The 19,190-nt window shown below is 53.0% G+C and overlaps 2 protein-coding genes across 2 annotated transcripts; both read left to right on the top strand.

The window, feature by feature from the left end:
- Positions 1 to 2,756: 2,756 nt before the first annotated feature.
- On the top strand, positions 2,757 to 10,419 carry PPM1J (protein phosphatase, Mg2+/Mn2+ dependent 1J). Its single transcript, XM_038749307.1, is given in 11 exon segments — positions 2,757 to 2,869; positions 2,871 to 3,035; positions 5,339 to 5,453; positions 5,797 to 6,111; positions 6,626 to 6,738; positions 7,040 to 7,124; positions 7,892 to 8,010; positions 8,240 to 8,303; positions 8,485 to 8,592; positions 8,987 to 9,138; positions 10,132 to 10,419. Coding segments are annotated over 11 exon segments (1,497 nt in total). The 3' UTR covers positions 10,280 to 10,419.
- Positions 10,420 to 12,197: 1,778 nt separating this feature from the next.
- On the top strand, positions 12,198 to 19,189 carry RHOC (ras homolog family member C). The gene is made up of 5 exons (XM_038749012.1): positions 12,198 to 12,289; positions 16,635 to 16,792; positions 17,742 to 17,862; positions 18,055 to 18,185; positions 18,326 to 19,189. The coding sequence occupies exons 2-5, from the start codon at positions 16,637 to 16,639 to the stop codon at positions 18,497 to 18,499; spliced, it is 582 nt and encodes a 193-aa protein (XP_038604940.1). The 5' UTR covers positions 12,198 to 12,289; positions 16,635 to 16,636; the 3' UTR covers positions 18,500 to 19,189.
- The last annotated feature ends 1 nt before the right edge of the window (position 19,190 follows it).

Genomic DNA, 19,190 nt, shown 5'->3' with positions numbered 1-19,190 from the left:
CCTCGGGTCCCTCCTGCTTCCTCTTTCCCTAAGGCAAGACTGTGAGCCCCACATGGGACAACCTGATCACCCTTTCTCCTCCCCAGCGCTTAGAACAGTGCTTTGCACATAGTAAGCGCTTAACAAATGCCAATTATTATCATTATTATTATTATTATTATTACAGACCCCTCGGGTCCCTCCTGCTTCCTCTTTCCCTAAAGCAAGACTGTGAGCCCCACATGGGACAACCTGATCACCCTGTCTCCTCCCCAGCACTTAGAACAGTGCTTTGCACATAGTAAGGGCTTAACAAATGCCAATTATTATTACTATTACAGACCCCTCGGGTCCCTCCTGCTTCCTCTTTCCCTAAAGCAAGACTGTGAGCCCCACATGGGACAACCTGATCACCCTGTCTCCTCCCCAGCGCTTAGAACAGTGCTTTGCACATAGTAAGGGCTTAACAAATGCCAATTATTATTACTATTACAGACCCCTCGGGTCCCTCCTGCTTCCTCTTTCCCTAAAGGAAGACTGTGAGCCCCACATGGGACAACCTGATCACCTTGTCTCCTCCCCAGCGTTTAGAACAGTGCTTTGCCCATAGTAAGCGCTTAACAAATGCCAATTATTATTATTATTACAGACCCCTCGGGTCCCTCCTGCTTCCTCTTTCCCTCAAGCAAGACTGTGAGCCCCACATGGGACAACCTGGTCACCCTGTCTCCTCCCCAGCACTTAGAACAGTGCTTTGCACATAGTAAGGGCTTAACAAATGCCAATTATTATTACTATTATTATTATCACAGACCCCTCGGGTCCCTCCTGCTTCCTCTTTCCCTAACGCAAGACTGTGAGCCCCACATGGGACAACCTGATCACCCTGTCTCCTCCCCAGCGCTTAGAACAGTGCTTTGCACATAGTAAGGGCTTAACAAATGCCAATTATTATTACTATTACAGACCCCTCGGGTCCCTCCTGCTTCCTCTTTCCCTAAAGCAAGACTGTGAGCCCCACATGGGACAACCTGATCACCCTGTCTCCTCCCCAGCGCTTAGAACAGTGCTTTGCACATAGTAAGCACTTAACAAATGCCAATCATTATTATTATTATCACAGACCCCTCGGGTCCCTCCTGCTTCCTCTTTCCCTAAAGCAAGACTGTGAGCCCCACATGGGACAACCTGATCGCCCTGTCTCCTCTCCAGCGCTTAGAACAGTGCTTTGCACATAGTAAGGGCTTAACAAATGCCAATTATTATTATTATCACAGACCCCTCGGGTCCCTCCTGCTTCCTCTTTCCCTAAAGCAAGACTGTGAGCCAGCCCCACATGGGACAACCTGATCACCCTGTCTCCTCCCCAGCGCTTAGAACAGTGCTTTGCACATAGTAAGTGCTTAACAAATGCCAATTATTATTATTATTACAGACCCCTCGGATCCCTCCTGCTTCCTGTTTCCCTAAAGCAAGACTGCGAGCCAGCCCCACATGGGACAACCTGATCACCCTGTCTCCTCCCCAGCGCTTAGAACAGTGATTTGCACATAGTAAGTGCTTAACAAATGCCAATTATTATTATTATTACAGACCCCTCGGGTCCCTCCTGCTTCCTCTTTCCCTAAAGCAAGACTGTGAGCCCCACACGGGACAACCTGATCACCCTGTCTCCTCCCCAGCGCTTAGAACAGTGCTTTGCGCATAGTAAGGGCTTAACAAATGCCAATTATTATTACTATTACAGACCCCTCGGATCCCTCCTGCTTCCTGTTTCCCTAAAGCAAGACTGTGAGCCAGCCCCACATGGGACAACCTGATCACCCTGTCTCCTCCCCAGCGCTTAGAACAGTGCTTTGCACATAGTAAGCGCTTAACAAATGCCAATTATAATTATTATTATTACAGACCCCTCGGGTCCCTCCTGCTTCCTCTTTCCCTAAAGCAAGACTGTGAGCCAGCCCCACATGGGACAACCTGATCACCCTGTCTCCTCCGCAGCGCTTAGAACAGTGCTTTGCACATAGTAAGCACTTAACAAATGCCAATAATAATAATAGTTATTATTATTATTATTACAGACCCCTCGGGTCCCTCCTGCTTCCTCTCTCCCTAAAGCAAGACTGTGAGCCCCACATGGGACAACCTGATCACCCTGACTCCTCCCCAGCGCTTAGAAAAGTGCTTTGTGCATAGTAAGTGCTTAACAAATGCCAATTATTATTATTATTATTATCGTTATTATCATCATTATTATTATCATTATTATTATTACAGACCCCTCGGGTCCCTCCTGCTTCCTCTTTCCCTAAAGCAAGACTGTGAGCACCACATGGGACAACCTGATCACCCTGTCTCCTCCCCAGCACATAGAACAGTGCTTTGCACATAGTAAGCGCTTAACAAATGCCAATTATTATCATCATTATTATTATTATTATTATTATTACAGACCCCTCGGGTCCCTCCTGCTTCCTCTTTCCCTAAAGCCGTCCAAAGTGGGGGAAATCAGGCCAGGAAGTTGGCAGTGGGTGGAAAGGGGGCAGCTCAGAGGCAGGACTGGAGGGAGAGACTGCTGGGGAGGGGGGGGGGTCACCCTTCACCCCTCAAGGCAGGACTGGAGGGAGAGGGAGAGACTGCTGGGGATGGGGGGGGTCACCCCTCACCCCTCCACCCCCCCGGCTTGAGGGTGGACGTCTCCCTTGGGTGCCCTGGGGGAGGGCTGGGGGTGGGCCCTGGAGGGGCGGGGCCTGGGGCAGGGCGGAGAGGGGGGCATCATGCTGAGCCGGGTGCGCTCGGCCGTGGCGCACCTGGTCAACCCGGGGGGCGGCCCCAACCCGGGGGGTCCCGAGCCCCCCTCCCCGACTGCTCGGGCCCCTGTTGCCGCCCCCCCCCGGGGGGCCCGGGGGGCCCGGGGGGTCGGAGGCCTGCACCCGCCCGGCTTTCCTGCGGCTAAGTCCGGAGGAGCTGCAGCGCGCCGCGGACCACGAGGGCCGGCCGGTGCACAGCCCCCCGGACGGCGGCCCCCGCCTGCCCTGGAGCACCGGATACGCCGAGTGAGCCCCCCGAGACCCCCCCACCCCGACTCCCCCTCCCCACGGGCGGCCCTTCCCTCGACACCCCCGCCCCCCCATCCTACATTCAATCATAACGGTATTTGTCAAGCGCTTACCATGTGCGAAGCACTGCTCTAAGCGCTGGGGAGGTTGCAAGGGGATCGGGTTGTCCCACGGTGGGGGCTCACAGTTTTCATCCCCATTTTACGGATGGGGGAACTGAGGCAAAGAGAGGTGAAGTGACTTGCCCAAAGCCGCACAGCTGGCATTTGAACCCATGACCTCTGACCTTTGAGACCGTGAGCCCACTGTTGGGTAGGGGCTGTCTCTCTAGGTTGCCAACTTGGACTTCCCAAGCGCTTAGTGCAGCGCTCTGCACACAGTAAGCGCTCAATAAATACCATTGATTGATTGATTGATTGGTTGACAAAAAAGCCCGGGCTCTCTCCACCGAGTCACGCACATATTTGTAGATGTATTACTCTATTTTGCTTGTACATAGTTACTACTCTATTTATTTTGTTAATGATGTGCAGAAAGCTATAATCCTATTTATTCTGACGGTTTTGACACCTGTCTACATGTTTCGTCTTCTTGTCCGTCTCCCCCTTCTAGACTGTGAGCCCGTTGTTGGGTAGGGACCGTCTCTAGATGCTGCCGACTTGTACTTCCCAAGCGCTTAGTCCGGTGCTCCGCACACCTAAGCGCTCAATAAAGACGACTGAATGAAGGCTAACCCGTCCCCCTCCTCCTCCTCTTCCCTCTCCTCTCCTCCTCCTCTTCCCTCTCCTCGCCCGGCCCAGAAATAGCTCGGGGCCCAGGACCGGCCGGGGAAGGAAGGGTCAGGACGCTGTGGTCTGGAGGGGAAGGGAGAGGGCCAGAGGTGCCCAGCCTCGGATGCATTTTTAATGGATCTGCTGGGAAAGAGGAATACGGGGCGGGAAGGGGCGGAGGCTGCCGTCTCCCCATCCACGCCCTTCGTGGATCCATAAATAGGATTATGGCTTTCTGCACATCATTAACAAAATAGAGTAGTAACTATGTAAAAGCAAAATAGAGTAATACATCTACAAATATGTGCGTGACTCGGTGGAAAGAGCCCGGGCTTTGGAGTCAATCAATCAATCAATCAATCGTATTTATTGAGCGCTTACTGTGTGCAGAGCGCTGGACTAAGCGCTTGGGAAGTCCAAGAGCTACAGGACGCTCAGCCTTCAGGACACCGACAGTTGGGAGAGAGGTCTCCCCAAGTACCTTGTCTCCCTCCCTCCCCCAGCCTCCTTCCTACCCCTCTGAGTTCCGCTTTCACACTCCGGTCGCGGGTAATTCCAGGGCGGGTTTAAGGTCCTTCCACAAGTCTTGAGTGGGGCGGCGAGGGAGACCTCCTACATATTTATTACTCTATTTATTTATTTGTTTATTTATTTTACTTGTTCATATCTATTCTATTTATTTTATTTTGTTAATATCATCATCATCAATCGTATTTATTGAGCACTTACTATGTGCAGAGCACTGTACTAAGCGCTTGGGAAGTACAAATTGGCAACACATAGAGACAGTCCCTACCCAACAGTGGGCTCACAGTCTAAAAGGGGGAGACAGAGAACAAAACCAAACATACCAACAAAATAAAATAAATAGGATAGATATGTACAAGTAAAATAAATAAATAAATAGAGTAATAAATATGTACAACCATATATACATATATACAGGTGCTGTGGGGAAGGGAAGGAGGTAAGATGGGGGGGATGGAGAGGGGGACGAGGGGGAGAGGTTTGGTTTTGTTTGGTTTTGTTTGGTTTTGTTCTATGTCTCCCCCTTCTAGGCTGTGAGCCCGCTGTTGGGTAGGGACTGTCTCTATGTGTTGCCGACTTGTACTTCCCAAGCGCTTAGTACAGTGCTCTGCACACAGTAAGCGCTCAATAAATACGATTGATTGATTGATTGAGTCGCGATACAGAGACAACACGGAACGCTCCCCAGACCTCCACGAAGACCCCCCCAGGGCGTCTTCTTAAAGCCAATGGGGAAACTGAGGCAAGGTGCAGGCAGGAGGTAGCAGGACCCGGAACCCAAGCATCCCCGAGCTCTGCGTCTCCTCTCCTCCAACCTCCCCCCCACCACCACCCCATCACCGCCTCTGTTTCTGAGTCTCTTTGGCCCAGATCCCAGGAACCTGTGACATTTTCTCCTGCCCAGTGGAGCAGGGTGTGGAGGGGGAGGGGCGGGGGAGGGGAGTGGTTATTCTGGGAGACTGGCCATGGGTCTGACCTGACATTGTGGCTCTGGCCTGGCAGGGTCATCAATGCAGGCAAGAGCCAACACAATGAGGACCAGGCCTGCTGTGAGGTGGTGTGCGTGGAGGGACGGCAGAGCAGCACGGGGGGACCGGGGGAGCCCCAAAGGCACCAAGTGAGCTCCCTCTCTCTCCTCCCCGCCTGTGCTCCTTGGATCTGGGGAGCTTCCTGCTCTCGCCTTCATTTTGAGGATTTTGAAGACTGGGCCGTAGCCTGAGCTGACTGTAACCCCAACCGCAACCTGCCCGCTGCCTGGTTTAGCTCTGATTTGTGACCTTTGGCCTGTCCTCTAAGACATAACTTTGGCTAGTTTGTGGGTTTGGGTTCTTAACACCTGGCTTTGGCTTTCTGATTCCTGCCTTTGGCCTGGCTTGTTTAATCTCCTGGCACTCTCCTTTGGCCTCCCACCCTAGCTCCCGCTCACTCCTCCATCTTCCTTCCCCCTCACCATCTCCCAGGGCCGGCGAGGTCTCTGCTTCCACTACTGGGGCCTGTTTGATGGCCATGCAGGCGGAGGGGCAGCCAAGATGGCCTCCCGCTTCCTTCATCGCTATGTGCGGGAGCAGCTGCGGGACCTGGTGGAAATCCTGCAGGACCCCGCCCCACCTCCTCTCTGCCTGCCGGGCCCTTCTAAAGCCCTTGCACCCATGGATCTCCCCCCACACCCTGTGGCCCAGTCCTCCCTAGGGTTCCAGCCACGCTGCCACTTGCAGAAAGAAGTGACCCACGAGAGCCTGGTGGTCGGGGCTATCGAGAGCGCCTTCCAGCTCATGGTGAGGGCAGCAGCCTGAGGAAGAGAGTACGGGGTGAGGTGGAGGAGGAAGTCCAAGGAGAAAGGAGGGAGTGGGGTGAGGTGAGGGTCCTTGGGGAATGCATCAAGTTTGACTTCAGAATAATGGGCGCAGGAGGGGTGGGGGGGGAGAACCTACCTTATGTGGCTGCCCTTGTCTCTCCCTCTAGACTGTAAGCTCATTGTGGCCAGGGAATGTGTCTACCAATGCTGTTGTTACTGTATTCACCCAAGAGCTTGGTTCAATGCTCTGCACACTAAGCACTCAATAAATATGATTGACTGACTGATTGATTGAGGGTAAGGGCGAGGGTCAACTCCCCCAGGAGAAGCTTGAGATATTGTGCAGGCTGCAGGGCACCGCCAGTTCTTGCAAGTTCCACCCGGGGGGCTTGAGGCTGGAGAATTCATCTGGCCTGCTGGCTTGGGGGGACCCTCACTCCTAGGCAAGGGTGGGAGTACAAGTGGGGGTCACTTTCCCCTTCCTTCTCTGTCAGGATGAGCAGATGGAGCGGGAGTGGCGAAGCCAGCGTATGTTGGGGGGCTGTTGTGCCCTGGTCGTGGTCTACCTGCTGGGGAAGCTGTATGTGGCCAATGCTGGGGACAGCAGGTACCAGAGGGAAGGATGAGGGAAGAAGCGTTGATAGCAGAGGCCAGGAGCGAGGCAGGGAGTTGGGGAAAGAGAAAACTGGGCCTCGGAACCTTTCAGGAGTTCAGCCTGCAGGGACGAGGGGTGGACTTGCAGCTTCTGCTAGAACTCCTGTGGGGGTGGAGTGGGGAGAAGGCCTGATCAGGAACTTCCACTCCTCAGAGAACACTGGGGCGGGGGCCGGGGCCTGAGATCTAGGTTGATCTGACCCTGAAATCTTTCTCCTGGGCACACAGCACTCTCCCCATTCTCTCTCCCCCAGGGCCATCATTATTAGGAACGGGGACATCATTCCAATGTCACGGGAATTCACCCCAGAGACAGAGAGGCAGCGGCTTCAGCTCCTGGTAAGTGAAGAATGTGGGTGTGATCCCCCTCAACCCCGGGCAATCTATCCAGCCTAAGAACCCCAGGACCATTTTCCAGGAACTAGGTTACTGCTTGGATCCCTCTGCCTCCTAAGCCTCGCTTCCGCAATTAACAAATCGGGGAGGAGGAGCCCCTTAAAGGTGATATAAAATGATACTTGGGGTCTGAGATGATTTGGTCTGCCAGGGAAGAAGGCTGATTGTTTGGATCTATTTTACTTCCAGTGTTGGAGTGACCAGGCTGCCTGGCCCATGCTACGTAATTGCTATTTACAAGCCTGGGACAGAGCCTGTGTTGGATAGGGATTGTCTCTGTTGCCAAATCGTACTTTCCAAGCGCTTAGTACAGTGCTCTGCACACAGTAAGGGCTCAATAAATACGATTGAATGAATCAATGAATGAATGCGAGGGATGGCATGATGGCAATGCCCTCTCAGACTTGTTTTCTTTAATGGTATTTGTCAAGCACTTACTCTGTGCCAGGCAAGGTACTAAGCATCCAGGTTGGACACAGTCCATATCCTACATGGGATTCATCGTATTAATCCCCATTTTCCAGATGAAGTAACTGAGTCACAGAAAAGTGAAGTGACTTGCCCAAGCTCACGCAGCAGAGAAGTGGCAGAGCCAGGTTTAGAACCCAGATCCTTCTGACTCCCAGGCCTGTGGTCTATCCACTAGGCCTTGGTGCTTCTCACCTCCCTGATCCACTGACAGTTCTTGACCTCCAAACTCCTCTCCCCAGGGCTTCCTGAAGCCAGAACTGCTAGGCAAAGAGTTCACTCACTTGGAGTTCCCACGGAGAGTGCTGTCCAAGGAGCTAGGGCATCGAATGCTGTATCGGGATCAGAGCATGACCGGCTGGTAACCCCCTCCCTCCCTCCATCCACCAGCCAAAGCTAATTATCCCCACCCACCCTGAAGTCATTCTACCCCACCCACGGTACCTTCAACTTTTCTGCTGCTGAACCGAAGAAAGAGGCTGGGGGTGGTCCTGGGTGCTGCTCCCCTGGGGCTTGGGTGGAGCAGGGTGGGGGTCCGGTGTGGAGCCTTCTCCTCCCTCCCCTCCTCTCCCCTCGCCCCCACCTCTCAGGGCATACAAAAGGATCGAGCTGGAGGACCTCAGATTCCCTTTGGTCCATGGGGAGGGCAAGAAGGTAAAAGTCCTCCGGGGAGAGGCTGGGGGGATGGAAGGTGGGTGATCAGGGTTGTGGGGAGAATTTGCTGCAGCTTCTTCAAGGAGGGGTGCTTCTGGCTCAGGTGGGTGGAAAGTAGAGGACTTGGAGGGACCCAGGTCAGAGGGGCAAAATGTCACCTTACCCCTTCCTGTCCCCACAGGCCCGAATGATGGCCACCATCGGTGTGACCCGGGGCCTGGGAGACCACAACCTCAGGGTCTGCAGTTCCACCCTCCCCATCAAGCCCTTCCTGTCCTGCTTCCCTGAGGTAAGACCCCCCAACACCACCTCCCTCCCAACCACCCCCATGAAGGCCCCACACACTAACTCTCTCATCCCTCCCTTGGATCCCACCTATTATTCCCTGTTCCACACCCTCTCTTCCAGGAGGCTAACATCCACCCCTTGGTCTTCCCCTTTTTCCCAGCAGCTGATCCCCCACCCCCATCCATGTGAGCCTCTGCAGAGCTCAGAGCAGAAGTGGGAGCAGGATGGTAGGGTCAAAACGGCCTCCTGGTGGAGAGACTTCCTGCCTCCCAGCCTCACCCCCACTATCCTTTTTTCCTTTCGTACCTGTTCTGCTTCCCCGCTACGTAATGGCCCTTCCACAAAGGCCCCTTTCCTGTTGTGGTCCTCATTTCTCCCCTCCCTTGTGTCTTTAGGTGCGTGTGTACGACTTGACTCAGTATGAGCATTGCCCAGATGATGTGTTGGTTCTGGGCACAGATGGGTTGTGGGATGTCTCCAGTGATCGCGATGTGGCTACCACTGTGGACAGAGTGCTAACCAGCTTTGAACCCAATGACCCCAGCAGGTGAGGCCTGAACTTGGGGGTAGGGCAGGTGTGGGGATGGAGAGGGACCATGATAGCGGAGTGCATGCACGCATGCCTGCATGCATGCATGACCCCGTGTATACAGTAGTCCCTTGGCATTCACTGATCTTTTTGTTTGTGGTTTCAACTATTTGTAGTTGGCTGACTTAATGCGTACATGATGTCAACCCTGTCCCCGTCCCCATCCCCCACCTGCTGTGTGCAGTCTCTTGGTCACCAGCAGTCACAAACGTGCATCTTCAGGGACTTTTGGTTTGCGGGAGCAATCCACAGTGTCCACCTCGTTCGCAGGGGTTTTCTCTAACCCATCCTCCCCGCCCCCACAAATTCCATTCATTCATTCATTCATTGTCATATTTATTGAGCGCTTACTGTGTGCAGAGCGCTGTACTAAGCGCTTGGGAAGTACAAGTTGGCAACAGTTGAAATGGCCCTCACAACCGCAACTGCCTGAATGGAAGAAACTAGGTTTTCCAGAGGTGGATTTCTCCAAAGATACCTGTTCGATCATAACAGTAATTATGGTATTTGTTAAGCGCTTACTAAGTGCCAAGCACTGTTCTAAGCGCTCAGGTAGGTACAAGCCCAGGCTTTGGAGTCAGAGGTCATGGGTTCAAATCCCAGCTCCACCAGTTGTCAGCTGTGTGACTTTGGGCAAGTCGCTTAACTTCTCTGTGCCTCAGTTCCCTCATCACAGACATATATACATATATAGGGGTGCTGTGGGGAGGGGAAGGAGGGGGCTCAGTCTGGGAAGGCCTCCTGGAGGAGGTGAGCTCTCAGTAGGGCTTTGACCATCGCAATCACGTCAGCCAATCAGTCCATCATATTCATAGAGCGCTTACTGTGTGCAGGACACTGTACTAAGCGCTTGGGAGGGTACAATATGATAGATACATTCCTAAGCGCTCGGAAAGTACGACCGTGCCCCACGTTCATGTCCTGGTGCCAACCTATGACCTCTCCCGGCAGGTACACAGCGTTGGCCCAGGCGCTGGTGCTGGGGGCCCGTGGTGCCCCCCGAGAGCAGGGCTGGCGTCTCCCCAACAACAAGCTGGGCTCTGGGGATGATATTTCTGTCTTCATCATCCCACTGGGTGGGCCTGGAAGCTACACCTGAAGTCGGAATCCCCCTAGCCCCATCCTGCGCCCCAAACCAGGCTGCCCCTCGTCGGTCCCGGGTTCCCCCTCCAATGGGGAGGGAGGGGCAGTGGGGCTCCTCTCCCTGCCATCCCCGAGTAAATAAACCGCGTGGTCAGAGCTCGGAGCCTCTTTCTTCCTCAGTCTGGGGGTCGGGAGTAGCTTTCGGGTCCGTCAATCAATCAATCAATCGTATTTATTGAGCGCTTACGGTGTGCAGAGCACTGTACTGAGCGCTTGGGAAGTACAAGATGGCAACATATAGAGACAGTCCCTACCCAGCAGTGGGCTCACAGTCTAAAAGGGGGAGACAGACAACAAAACCAAACATACTAACCGAATAAAATAAATAGAATAGATATGTACAAGTAAAATAAATAGAGTAATGAATATGTACAGACATCATCATCATCATCATCAATCATATTTATTGAGCGCTTACTATGTGCAGAGCACTGTACTAAGCGCTTGGGAAGTACAAATTGGCAACATATAGAGACAGTCCCTACCCAACAGTGGGCTCACAGTCTAAAAGGGGGGTGACAGAGCACAAAACCAAACATACTAACAAAATAAAATAAATAGAATAGATACGTACAAGTAAAATAAATAGAGTAATAAATATATTTATTTATATACTAAGCGCTTGGGAAGTACAAATTGGCAACATATAGAGACAGTCCCTACCCAACAGTGGGCTCACAGTCTAAAAGGGGGGAGACAGAGAACAAAACCAAACATACTAACAAAATAAAAATAGAATAGATACGTACAAGTAAAATAAATAAATAAATAGAGTAATAAATATATTTATTTATATACTAAGCGCTTGGGAAGTACAAATTGGCAACATCTAGAGACAGTCCCTACCCAACAGTGGGCTCACAGTCTAAAAGGGGGGAGACAGAGCACAAAACCAAACATACTAACAAGATAAAATAAATAGAATAGATATGTACAAGTAAAATAAATAAATAAATAGAGTAATAAATATATTTATTTACACACTAAGCGCTTGGGAAGTACAAATTGGCAACATCTAGAGACAGTCCCTACCCAACAGTGGGCTTACAGTCTAAAAGGGGGGAGACAGAGCACAAAACCAAACATACTAACAAGATAAAATAAATAGAATAGATATGTACAAGTAAAATAGAGTAATAAATATATTTATTTATATACTAAGTGCTTGGGAAGTATAAGATGGCAACATCTAGAGACAGTCCCTACCCAACAGTGGGCTCACAGTCTAAAAGGGGGGAGACAGAGCACAAAACCAAACATACTAACAAGATAAAATAAATAGAATAGATATGTACAAGTAAAATAAATAGAGTAATAAATATATTTATTTATATACTAAGCGCTTGGGAAGTATAAGATGGCAACATCTAGAGACAGTCCCTACCCAACAGTGGGCTCACAGTCTAAAAGGGGGGAGACAGAGCACAAAACCAAACATACTAACAAGATAAATAGAATAGATACGTACAAGTAAAATAAATAAATAAATAGAGTAATAAATATATTTATTTATACACTAAGCGCTTGGGAAGTACAAATTGGCAACATCTAGAGACAGTCCCTACCCAACAGTGGGCTCACAGTCTAAAAGGGGGGAGACAGAGCACAAAACCAAACATACTAACAAGATAAAATAAATAGAATAGATATGTACAAGTAAAATAAATAGAGTAATAAATATATTTATTTATATGCATATATACAGGTCCGTTGTGGGGCCTTCCTGGAGGGCGTCCTGGAGGAGGCGGGCTGGGGGGGGGGTGTCCCCCTCGCTCTACCAACTTTCTGGAGGCCGGGGTCCCCAGGCCCGCCCCTTCCCCCCTCCCGGGCCCGCCCCCTCCCCTCCCCTCCCCCGGTGGCGTTGAAGAAGGGCGGAGCGGGGCGGCCCCTCCGGCTCACTTTCGGCCTCGGGCATCGGCGGAGGGACCGGACCGGACCGCTGACCACCCACCGACCCCGCACTTGGGTAAACTTGTCCGGAGAGTGGACGCTCCTAGCCCTCCCTGCCCCCCGAAATTCAGAGGGGGCGTCCGTCCGTCCTCCTCCCCTACCCCCATCCCCACCCACCGGACCCTGGGCCGGGGCCCGAGGTGCGGCCATGTTCCCGGCAGCTCCACAACTTGGCCGCGACCCCCGGCCAGCCCCGTGCTGCGGGGGAAACTGAGGCACCGGGTGGGGCGGGACGTCAACGAGGGCCGCCTGCTTTCCGAGAGTTCGGTGGAGAGGGCGGGGGCTGGGAAGGAAAGCCGGCCCCAGGCCCATCTCCCACCCAGTTTACTCTACTGGGGGGTCGCAGTGAAAGAGAATGCTCAGGGGCCTAGTGGTTGGGCCTCATGGACTGGCTAGGAAGTAGGGGAAGGAGACCCCCCTGCCCAGGACCCCTCTCATGCTCCAGAGTTTGGCCCTGTTGGGTGGGGTGGGGGAGGAGACCACCTCCCTCCCAACGCCCCCCCCACACTTGCCCCCCGAGTCAGGACCTGCAGGCCACTCTGGGCAGTGGAGGTTTGGGGTGGGAGGTGTGGAGTTGTAGTAGAGGGGTCAATCGTCCGGGTAATAATAATAATAATAACATTTATTAAGCGCTTACCATATGCAAAACACTGTTCTAAGCGTGGGGGAGGTTACAAGGTGATCAGGTTGTCCCACGTGGGGCTCACGGTCTTAATCCCCCTTTTACACATGAGGGAACTGAGGCTCGGAGAAGTGGAGCGACTGGCCTAAAGTCACACAGCTGACAAGTGGAGGGGCTGAGATTTGAACCCACGACCTCCGACTCCAAAGGCCGGGCTCTTTCCACCGAGCCACGATGCTTCTCAGATTTGTGGGTTGTCAACATTACTTATAGTGAGTTGGACCCAGGGACAGTCTTGGATCAGTATTTGGGGGATGTGCACAAAAAGTGTAATGCTTAATGGGGCCTTGATCACAGGTGCGGGTGGTGAAATGGGTAGGCTTTTTTTCCACTTACCTACTGACCTGACTCTCCTCCCCAAGAGCCTTCTTAGAACTGGGGACAAGGCGCACCCCAGATTGACCCAGGAGGAAGACTGTCAGGAAGCGTTCCTGTAACAGCAGAGGCAGTTGGATAGGGAGGGTTCAGACTGAGCCAAGACTCTTCTCTCTGAAGTCACCCACTTTTGCTGACTGCCCCCCACCCTAAAGGGGCCCTGGTCTCCAGTCTACTGGGTGGAGGGTGGGGAGGTCTGGCTGGGGCCCAAGGGAGGTGGGCGGGGGGGGGTGGGGGGGGTCAGTGGGGCAGTCCCGGCCTCCCACACACAGGGAGCTTTTGTCCTTATTATCCGTACTGGCCTGGGGCCAAAAGAGTGCTGGCTGGGACTGTTGTCCACTAGCCGCTGAAGGCAGGGATGTAACTCTGATGAGCTGATTTCCCCTCCTTACCCAGCTGCTGCTGTTTTGGTCAGGCACGGGGCTCAGATGAGCTGGGAGCTCTCAGATTCTAGGCTGAGGCCTAAGAATTGCCAGCCCCCCTCCCCTCACCCCTTAAGTATAACCAGGAATTAGAGCGCTGCTCTTCCTCTTCCTCCCTAAACTGCAATGTAGTTTTCCTTGCTCCAACTCTGCGATGGTGGAAATGCCCCTTTAAATCTCTCTCTAAAGACAAGTTGGTAAACAATGAAACTGTGTAGGATTGTGCCGAGTAGGGTGGGGGAGGGCTCCCTGCTCTGTAGAAATCCCTCAGATCCAAAGCAGGCTCGGCAAAGAGGGTGGAAATGGCTTTCACTACCAACCACCCCTGGTGGTCCATACCCTGGGAGAATTCAGCCAGACTTGCCTGGGGGAGAGGTTGGGAAGGGAAGGGGGAAGGCAGAGCCAGCTGGTCTCTGGAAGCAACTCACTCAAGATGGGTAAACACACTGGAGACTCCGAATAGCCCTGCCTATCAGAGGGAGCCATCCTGGAATATTAAGGAAAATAATGTAAACTCACTTCCTAAACGGAATGAGAAGATGAGTGGAGGGGTAGGAGTCTAACTGCCGTTCCGTTCTTCCACTTCCCCTCCCTCCCTTCCTTTCAAACACACATACTTTGCCAACATCATAGGTGGACACAAAACTCACCATGTGAGGGGGTGGTGGAGGAGTTTGAACCTGGGCATTATTGAAGTGAGCAGCCCTAAGCATTCTCCACACACCAGCCAGAGAGAAACAACTGAGGGAAAAAAAGGAAGCAGCTTGGCATAGTGGAAAGAGCCCGGGCTTGGGAGTCAGAAGACATTGGTTCTAATCCCAGCTCCGCCAATTGTCTGCTGTGTGACCTTGGGCAAGGCTCTTAACTTCTCTGTGCCTCAGTTACCTCATCTGTAAAATGGAGATTAAAACTATGATCCCCCCATGGGACAACCTGATTAACTTGCATCTACCCCGGTGCTTAGAACAGTGCTCGGCATATAGTCAGCACTTAACAAATACCATTATTATCATTACTATTGTTAATAATTGAGGGTTCACTTCGCCTGTCACTGGGGCTGGGGGGGATGAGGGATTGTAAGGAAATCGTGGAACTATGGTGGGAAAAGGTAATAGCCCTCCCATCTCTCTTTGGGAGAGAACTTCTCAGCAGGAAATGGCTCATCCTCAGGCCCTCCCTGCTCCCCGCCCCTGCCTCTTCCTCCTGACTTGAGGGTTGATTAGGTTGTGAGGTGGCAGCAGGAGAACCAAGTGTCATGTCGTCTCTCTTCCTCTGAGTTGCTAGTGAGTGTTCAGATGGAGGGGGAAGAGGGTAGGATTTGTTTTTAGCCCGGGGGCGAGTCTTCCTGCCTCCTGAGAGAACTGTCGCATGATTTCTCCCCTCCCTACTGGAGAGGGAGGTCGGGGGAGGAGGGGGAGCCCTCCTTGGGCTGTGGCCACTCTGTGGTGGTGGGGCCAGGCTTAGGCCCATCGTCACCGCCTCCACCCTGGGGCTGAGCTAGTTTGTCCCTCCCTTCCTGCCTGCCCATCCCACTCCCCCAGTTTGTGGACACCCGGCTCCACTCCAGCCTCTCCCATTTATCCGAGCTCAGATGGAGTTACAATCTGTTTCCACTAGTCCTCAAGGGAAGGATCGCACCGTTGCCGCAGAATTCCTGGGTTTGTAGACAATTGCTAGAGCTGAGACCCGGAGGGCGTTACTGAGTGGGTTTAGGCCCTGCCTAAATGAATGAATATACAAGGAGCGAGCAGGGAAATGGGGAAGATGCCTAGGGGGATTTTTAGCCCCAGGCTGGGCTCTGGGAACAAGTTGTGACAAATTGTTTGGGCCTGGTATGACTAGGGAAGGAGGCGGTCCCAGGAATCTTGAGTCACAGGATTGGGGCGAGGGCTTTGTCCCAGTCCTAGAGAAGCATCCTGCTGCCCTCCCTCTGGGAGGGAGAAGTGACTTGTGGGAGTTGTGGCGTGTGACTGGAAGGCAACTTGTGGTGCCCCTGGGTGGCTGGATCTCAATTTCCCTGATTTGGAGTCTGGAGTCCTCCCCCCAGCTGTGTGACTTTGGGCAAGTCACTTAACTTCTCTGTGCCTCATCTGTAAAATGGGGATTAAGACTGTGAGCCCTCTGTGGGACAACCTGATCACCTTGTAACCTCCCCAGCGCTTAGAACAGTGCTTTGCACATAGTAAGCATTTAATAAATGCCATCATCATTATTATTATTATTATTATCTCCCTTGCCCCCCCCACACACAAGTCCCCTACGCTTTCTGTCCAGGGAAGGAATTAAGAGGGGTGAAGGAAGAGGGGAGAGATACTGGGATCCAATATTGTCCGTCCTAGGTTGAGGATGGGATTTATTTGGGTGATATAGGGAACAAGCTGAGTGTGAAGGTTGTTGGGAGCTTACTGGCCTACCTCCTGCACAGGGTCTCCATTGTCTGACTCCAAAGGGTTGAGTGAGCTAAGCTGCCAGCCCTAGAGCATGGTGAGGAGGGAGAGGGGAGACCAGGCAGGCTTCTCGGTTATTGGAGATACAGCAACCACCCAGGACTAGATTTCCTTTGTGCAACACTCTGGGGAAGAGGGGTGGGCAGCAAGGCTCATACAAGTTCACCCTGGACCTGCCCCCTGCCTTGACTTGAGACTGGCTGGGTGAACAGCATGAGCTTCGCCCACTCCCTCTGCCCCTGTCCTGGCTAAAATCAGGATCTCTGGGGTCCTATTCTCAGATCAGATCCGTGGCAAACCCTTCCCGTTTCTCACTCTCTCTGGGCTCACCATCTTGCTCCCTTGGTGTGGGGAGGGGGAGGACATGGCTAGCTCGACCTGCTTTAGGCTGGGTCCAGATGACCGTCGACTTCTCCTTCCCTTCTGTTCCCTCAGCCATGGCTGCGATCAGGAAGAAGCTGGTAATTGTGGGTGATGGAGCCTGTGGGAAAACTTGTCTGCTGATTGTCTTCAGTAAGGACCAGTTTCCCGAAGTTTACGTGCCTACCGTCTTCGAGAACTACATTGCTGATATTGAAGTGGACGGCAAGCAGGTGATCCGGGGACTCAACCTCCCTCAACCTTGGGACCCGCTTGGTGGACAGGACCCTTTGCTGCTGGGGTTCCACCTTTGGGTTGGGGAGAGCTGTGTAGGACAGTGCAAAGACTGAGCCCCAAGATTGAGGGGGCTTTAACATCAGGACATCCCTGGTCCTATACATTGCTGCCCTCAGCCTGACCCCTTCCAGAGAAGCTCCAACCGTTCTGGCAAACTAGGGATTTACCCTTGATCCTCTACCTTTTAAAGGAAGCATGTGATTGAGTAAACAACATTTCTCCCTTTGCTTACTGTGAAAGGGGCAGAAGTGGGGTCAATCAATCAATGGCATTTGAGCGCTATGTGCAGAGCACTGTACCAAGTGCTTGGGAGAGTACACGAGAAGCAGCGTGGCTCAGTGAAAAGAGCCCGGGCTTTGGAGTCAGAGGTCATGGGTTCAAATCCCGGCTCCACCACTTGTCGGCTGTGTGACTTTGGGCAAGTCACTTCACTTCTCTGCGCCTCAGTTACCTCATCTGTAAAATGGGGGTTAAGACTTTGAGCTCCCCGTGGGACAACCTGATCACCATGTAACCTCCCCAGTACTTAGAACAGTGCTTTGCACATAGTAAGCGCTTAATAAATGCTATTATTATTATTACAATACAACTGAATTAGTGGACATACTCCCTTCCTATAATGAGCTTACAGTCTAGGGGGTGAGACAGTCGTTAATATAAGTAATTTAAAGATATGTACACAAGTGTTGTGGCTTGGGAGTGAGGCAAATACCAAATGTCCAAAGGACACAGATCGAATGGGATGGGAAGTAGAGGTGATTACCTGCTCCAAGAAGGGCAGATGACGTGAATGCTGACCTAGGGCTCCCATTGCCCAGGGCCCCAGAGCCTTCAATTTGTCCTGTCAAGGGACGGGGAGGTTGCTGGAGCTCCTGTATCTGACAGGTGGAACTGGCGCTGTGGGACACAGCTGGGCAGGAAGACTATGACCGTTTGAGGCCACTCTCCTATCCTGACACGGATGTTATCCTCATGTGCTTCTCCATCGACAGCCCCGACAGCCTGGGTGAGGGGAAGAGGATGCTGGGAGCTGTGGCAAGAGGGAGGGCAGCCAGGCTCCTGACTTGAGTCTTGGGCAGGGATGGAAGGGTGAGGGGAGCTGCTCCTGGTCGGGTGGGTCGGGTGGCCTATACAGTTCCTCCCCGCCCCCTCCCCTGCCTCGCTGGGGGCTAACATCTGGCGTGGGGCACCTATTCAGAGAACATTCCTGAGAAGTGGACACCAGAGGTGAAGCATTTCTGCCCAAATGTGCCCATCATACTCGTTGGGAACAAGAAGGACCTGCGGTTGGATGAACACACGCGACGGGAGCTGGCAAAGATGAAGCAGGTGGGGAAGACACTGGAGCGAGCAGGGTGCTGGGGGAGGGCCATGGTCCCTGTTTAAGCTGACCACCCCCCCCCAACACCCAACTAGCCCCTGACTGTCATGTCTTTTCTCTCTCTTCTCTCCCCCCGTCCCTCCCCCAGGAGCCGGTGAGACCAGATGAAGGCCGGGACATGGCCAATCGCATTGGTGCCTTTGGCTATCTGGAGTGCTCGGCCAAAACCAAGGAGGGGGTGCGGGAGGTGTTTGAGATGGCCACCCGGGCCGGCCTGCAGGTCCGCAAGAACAAACGGCGGCGAGGCTGCCCCCTCCTCTGAGCTTCCCCGACCCGGATCCCTGTTCCCTCCTTTTTCTTTCTCATCCCCTCATCCCAATCCTCATGGGGATGGGTGGGTATACAGGAAACCCCCTCCCCCACCACCACCCCCCAAAACCCAACCTTCTCGGGTTCACTCCCTTCCTGAAGCAGGAGTGTGCACGCTGCACCTGCTCTCCTCCCCACCCCCAGGGCTGGGGGTTCAGGATCACGAAGGAAGGGGGAGTTCTCCCTTTCTGGGGGGCGCTGAACCCTGTATGGTCTGAATACGGTTGCTCTCCTGGCCCCGAGATGGGGAAAAGGGAGGGGTGGTGCGAGCAGCCCTGGGTGGGCTAATGCATGTATGCACACACAATCACACCAGTGTTTTATACTCACAGGGGAATGGCCTCTGCCCTCAGCTGGGAAAGTTAGAGCTCCTAAACTTTTCTCCCTCTTCCTCCTCCCCTTCCCCACCCCACCCGTGCTCCCCACCCCCTAAATGGCAGATCTCCTGAGGGCTTCAGAGGTGGGGGTTGAGGATGATGGTGAATAAAGGCTATGGGAACTCTCTGGGCTTGCACTGGTACCAGCTCTGATTATTTTTCCTCGACCACCCACCTCCTCTTGCCCTGTCTCCCAGCATTTGTTTTTTCACCTTCAGGAGTGTCCCGCCGGCTAGCGAGAAAGGGCAGTATGACTGGGGAGGCTCG

The sequence above is a fragment of the Tachyglossus aculeatus genome, chromosome 7, assembly GCF_015852505.1.
Source record: "Tachyglossus aculeatus isolate mTacAcu1 chromosome 7, mTacAcu1.pri, whole genome shotgun sequence".
In the NCBI taxonomy this organism is placed as follows: Eukaryota; Metazoa; Chordata; class Mammalia; order Monotremata; family Tachyglossidae; genus Tachyglossus; species Tachyglossus aculeatus.
The sequence above is the reverse complement of the archived record's forward strand: the minus strand, read 5'-3'. Positions and strand labels throughout refer to the sequence as shown.

Excerpts from the sequence above, each read along its gene's own strand:
- RHOC (XM_038749012.1), top strand. The coding sequence starts at position 16,637 with ATGGCTGCGATCAGGAAGAAGCTGGTAATTGTGGGTGATGGAGCCTGT. Across the intron at positions 17,863-18,054 it reads CGACAGCCCCGACAGCCTGG|AGAACATTCCTGAGAAGTGG; the intron begins GTGAGGGGAAGA and ends GCACCTATTCAG. Across the intron at positions 18,186-18,325 it reads AGCTGGCAAAGATGAAGCAG|GAGCCGGTGAGACCAGATGA; the intron begins GTGGGGAAGACA and ends TCCCTCCCCCAG.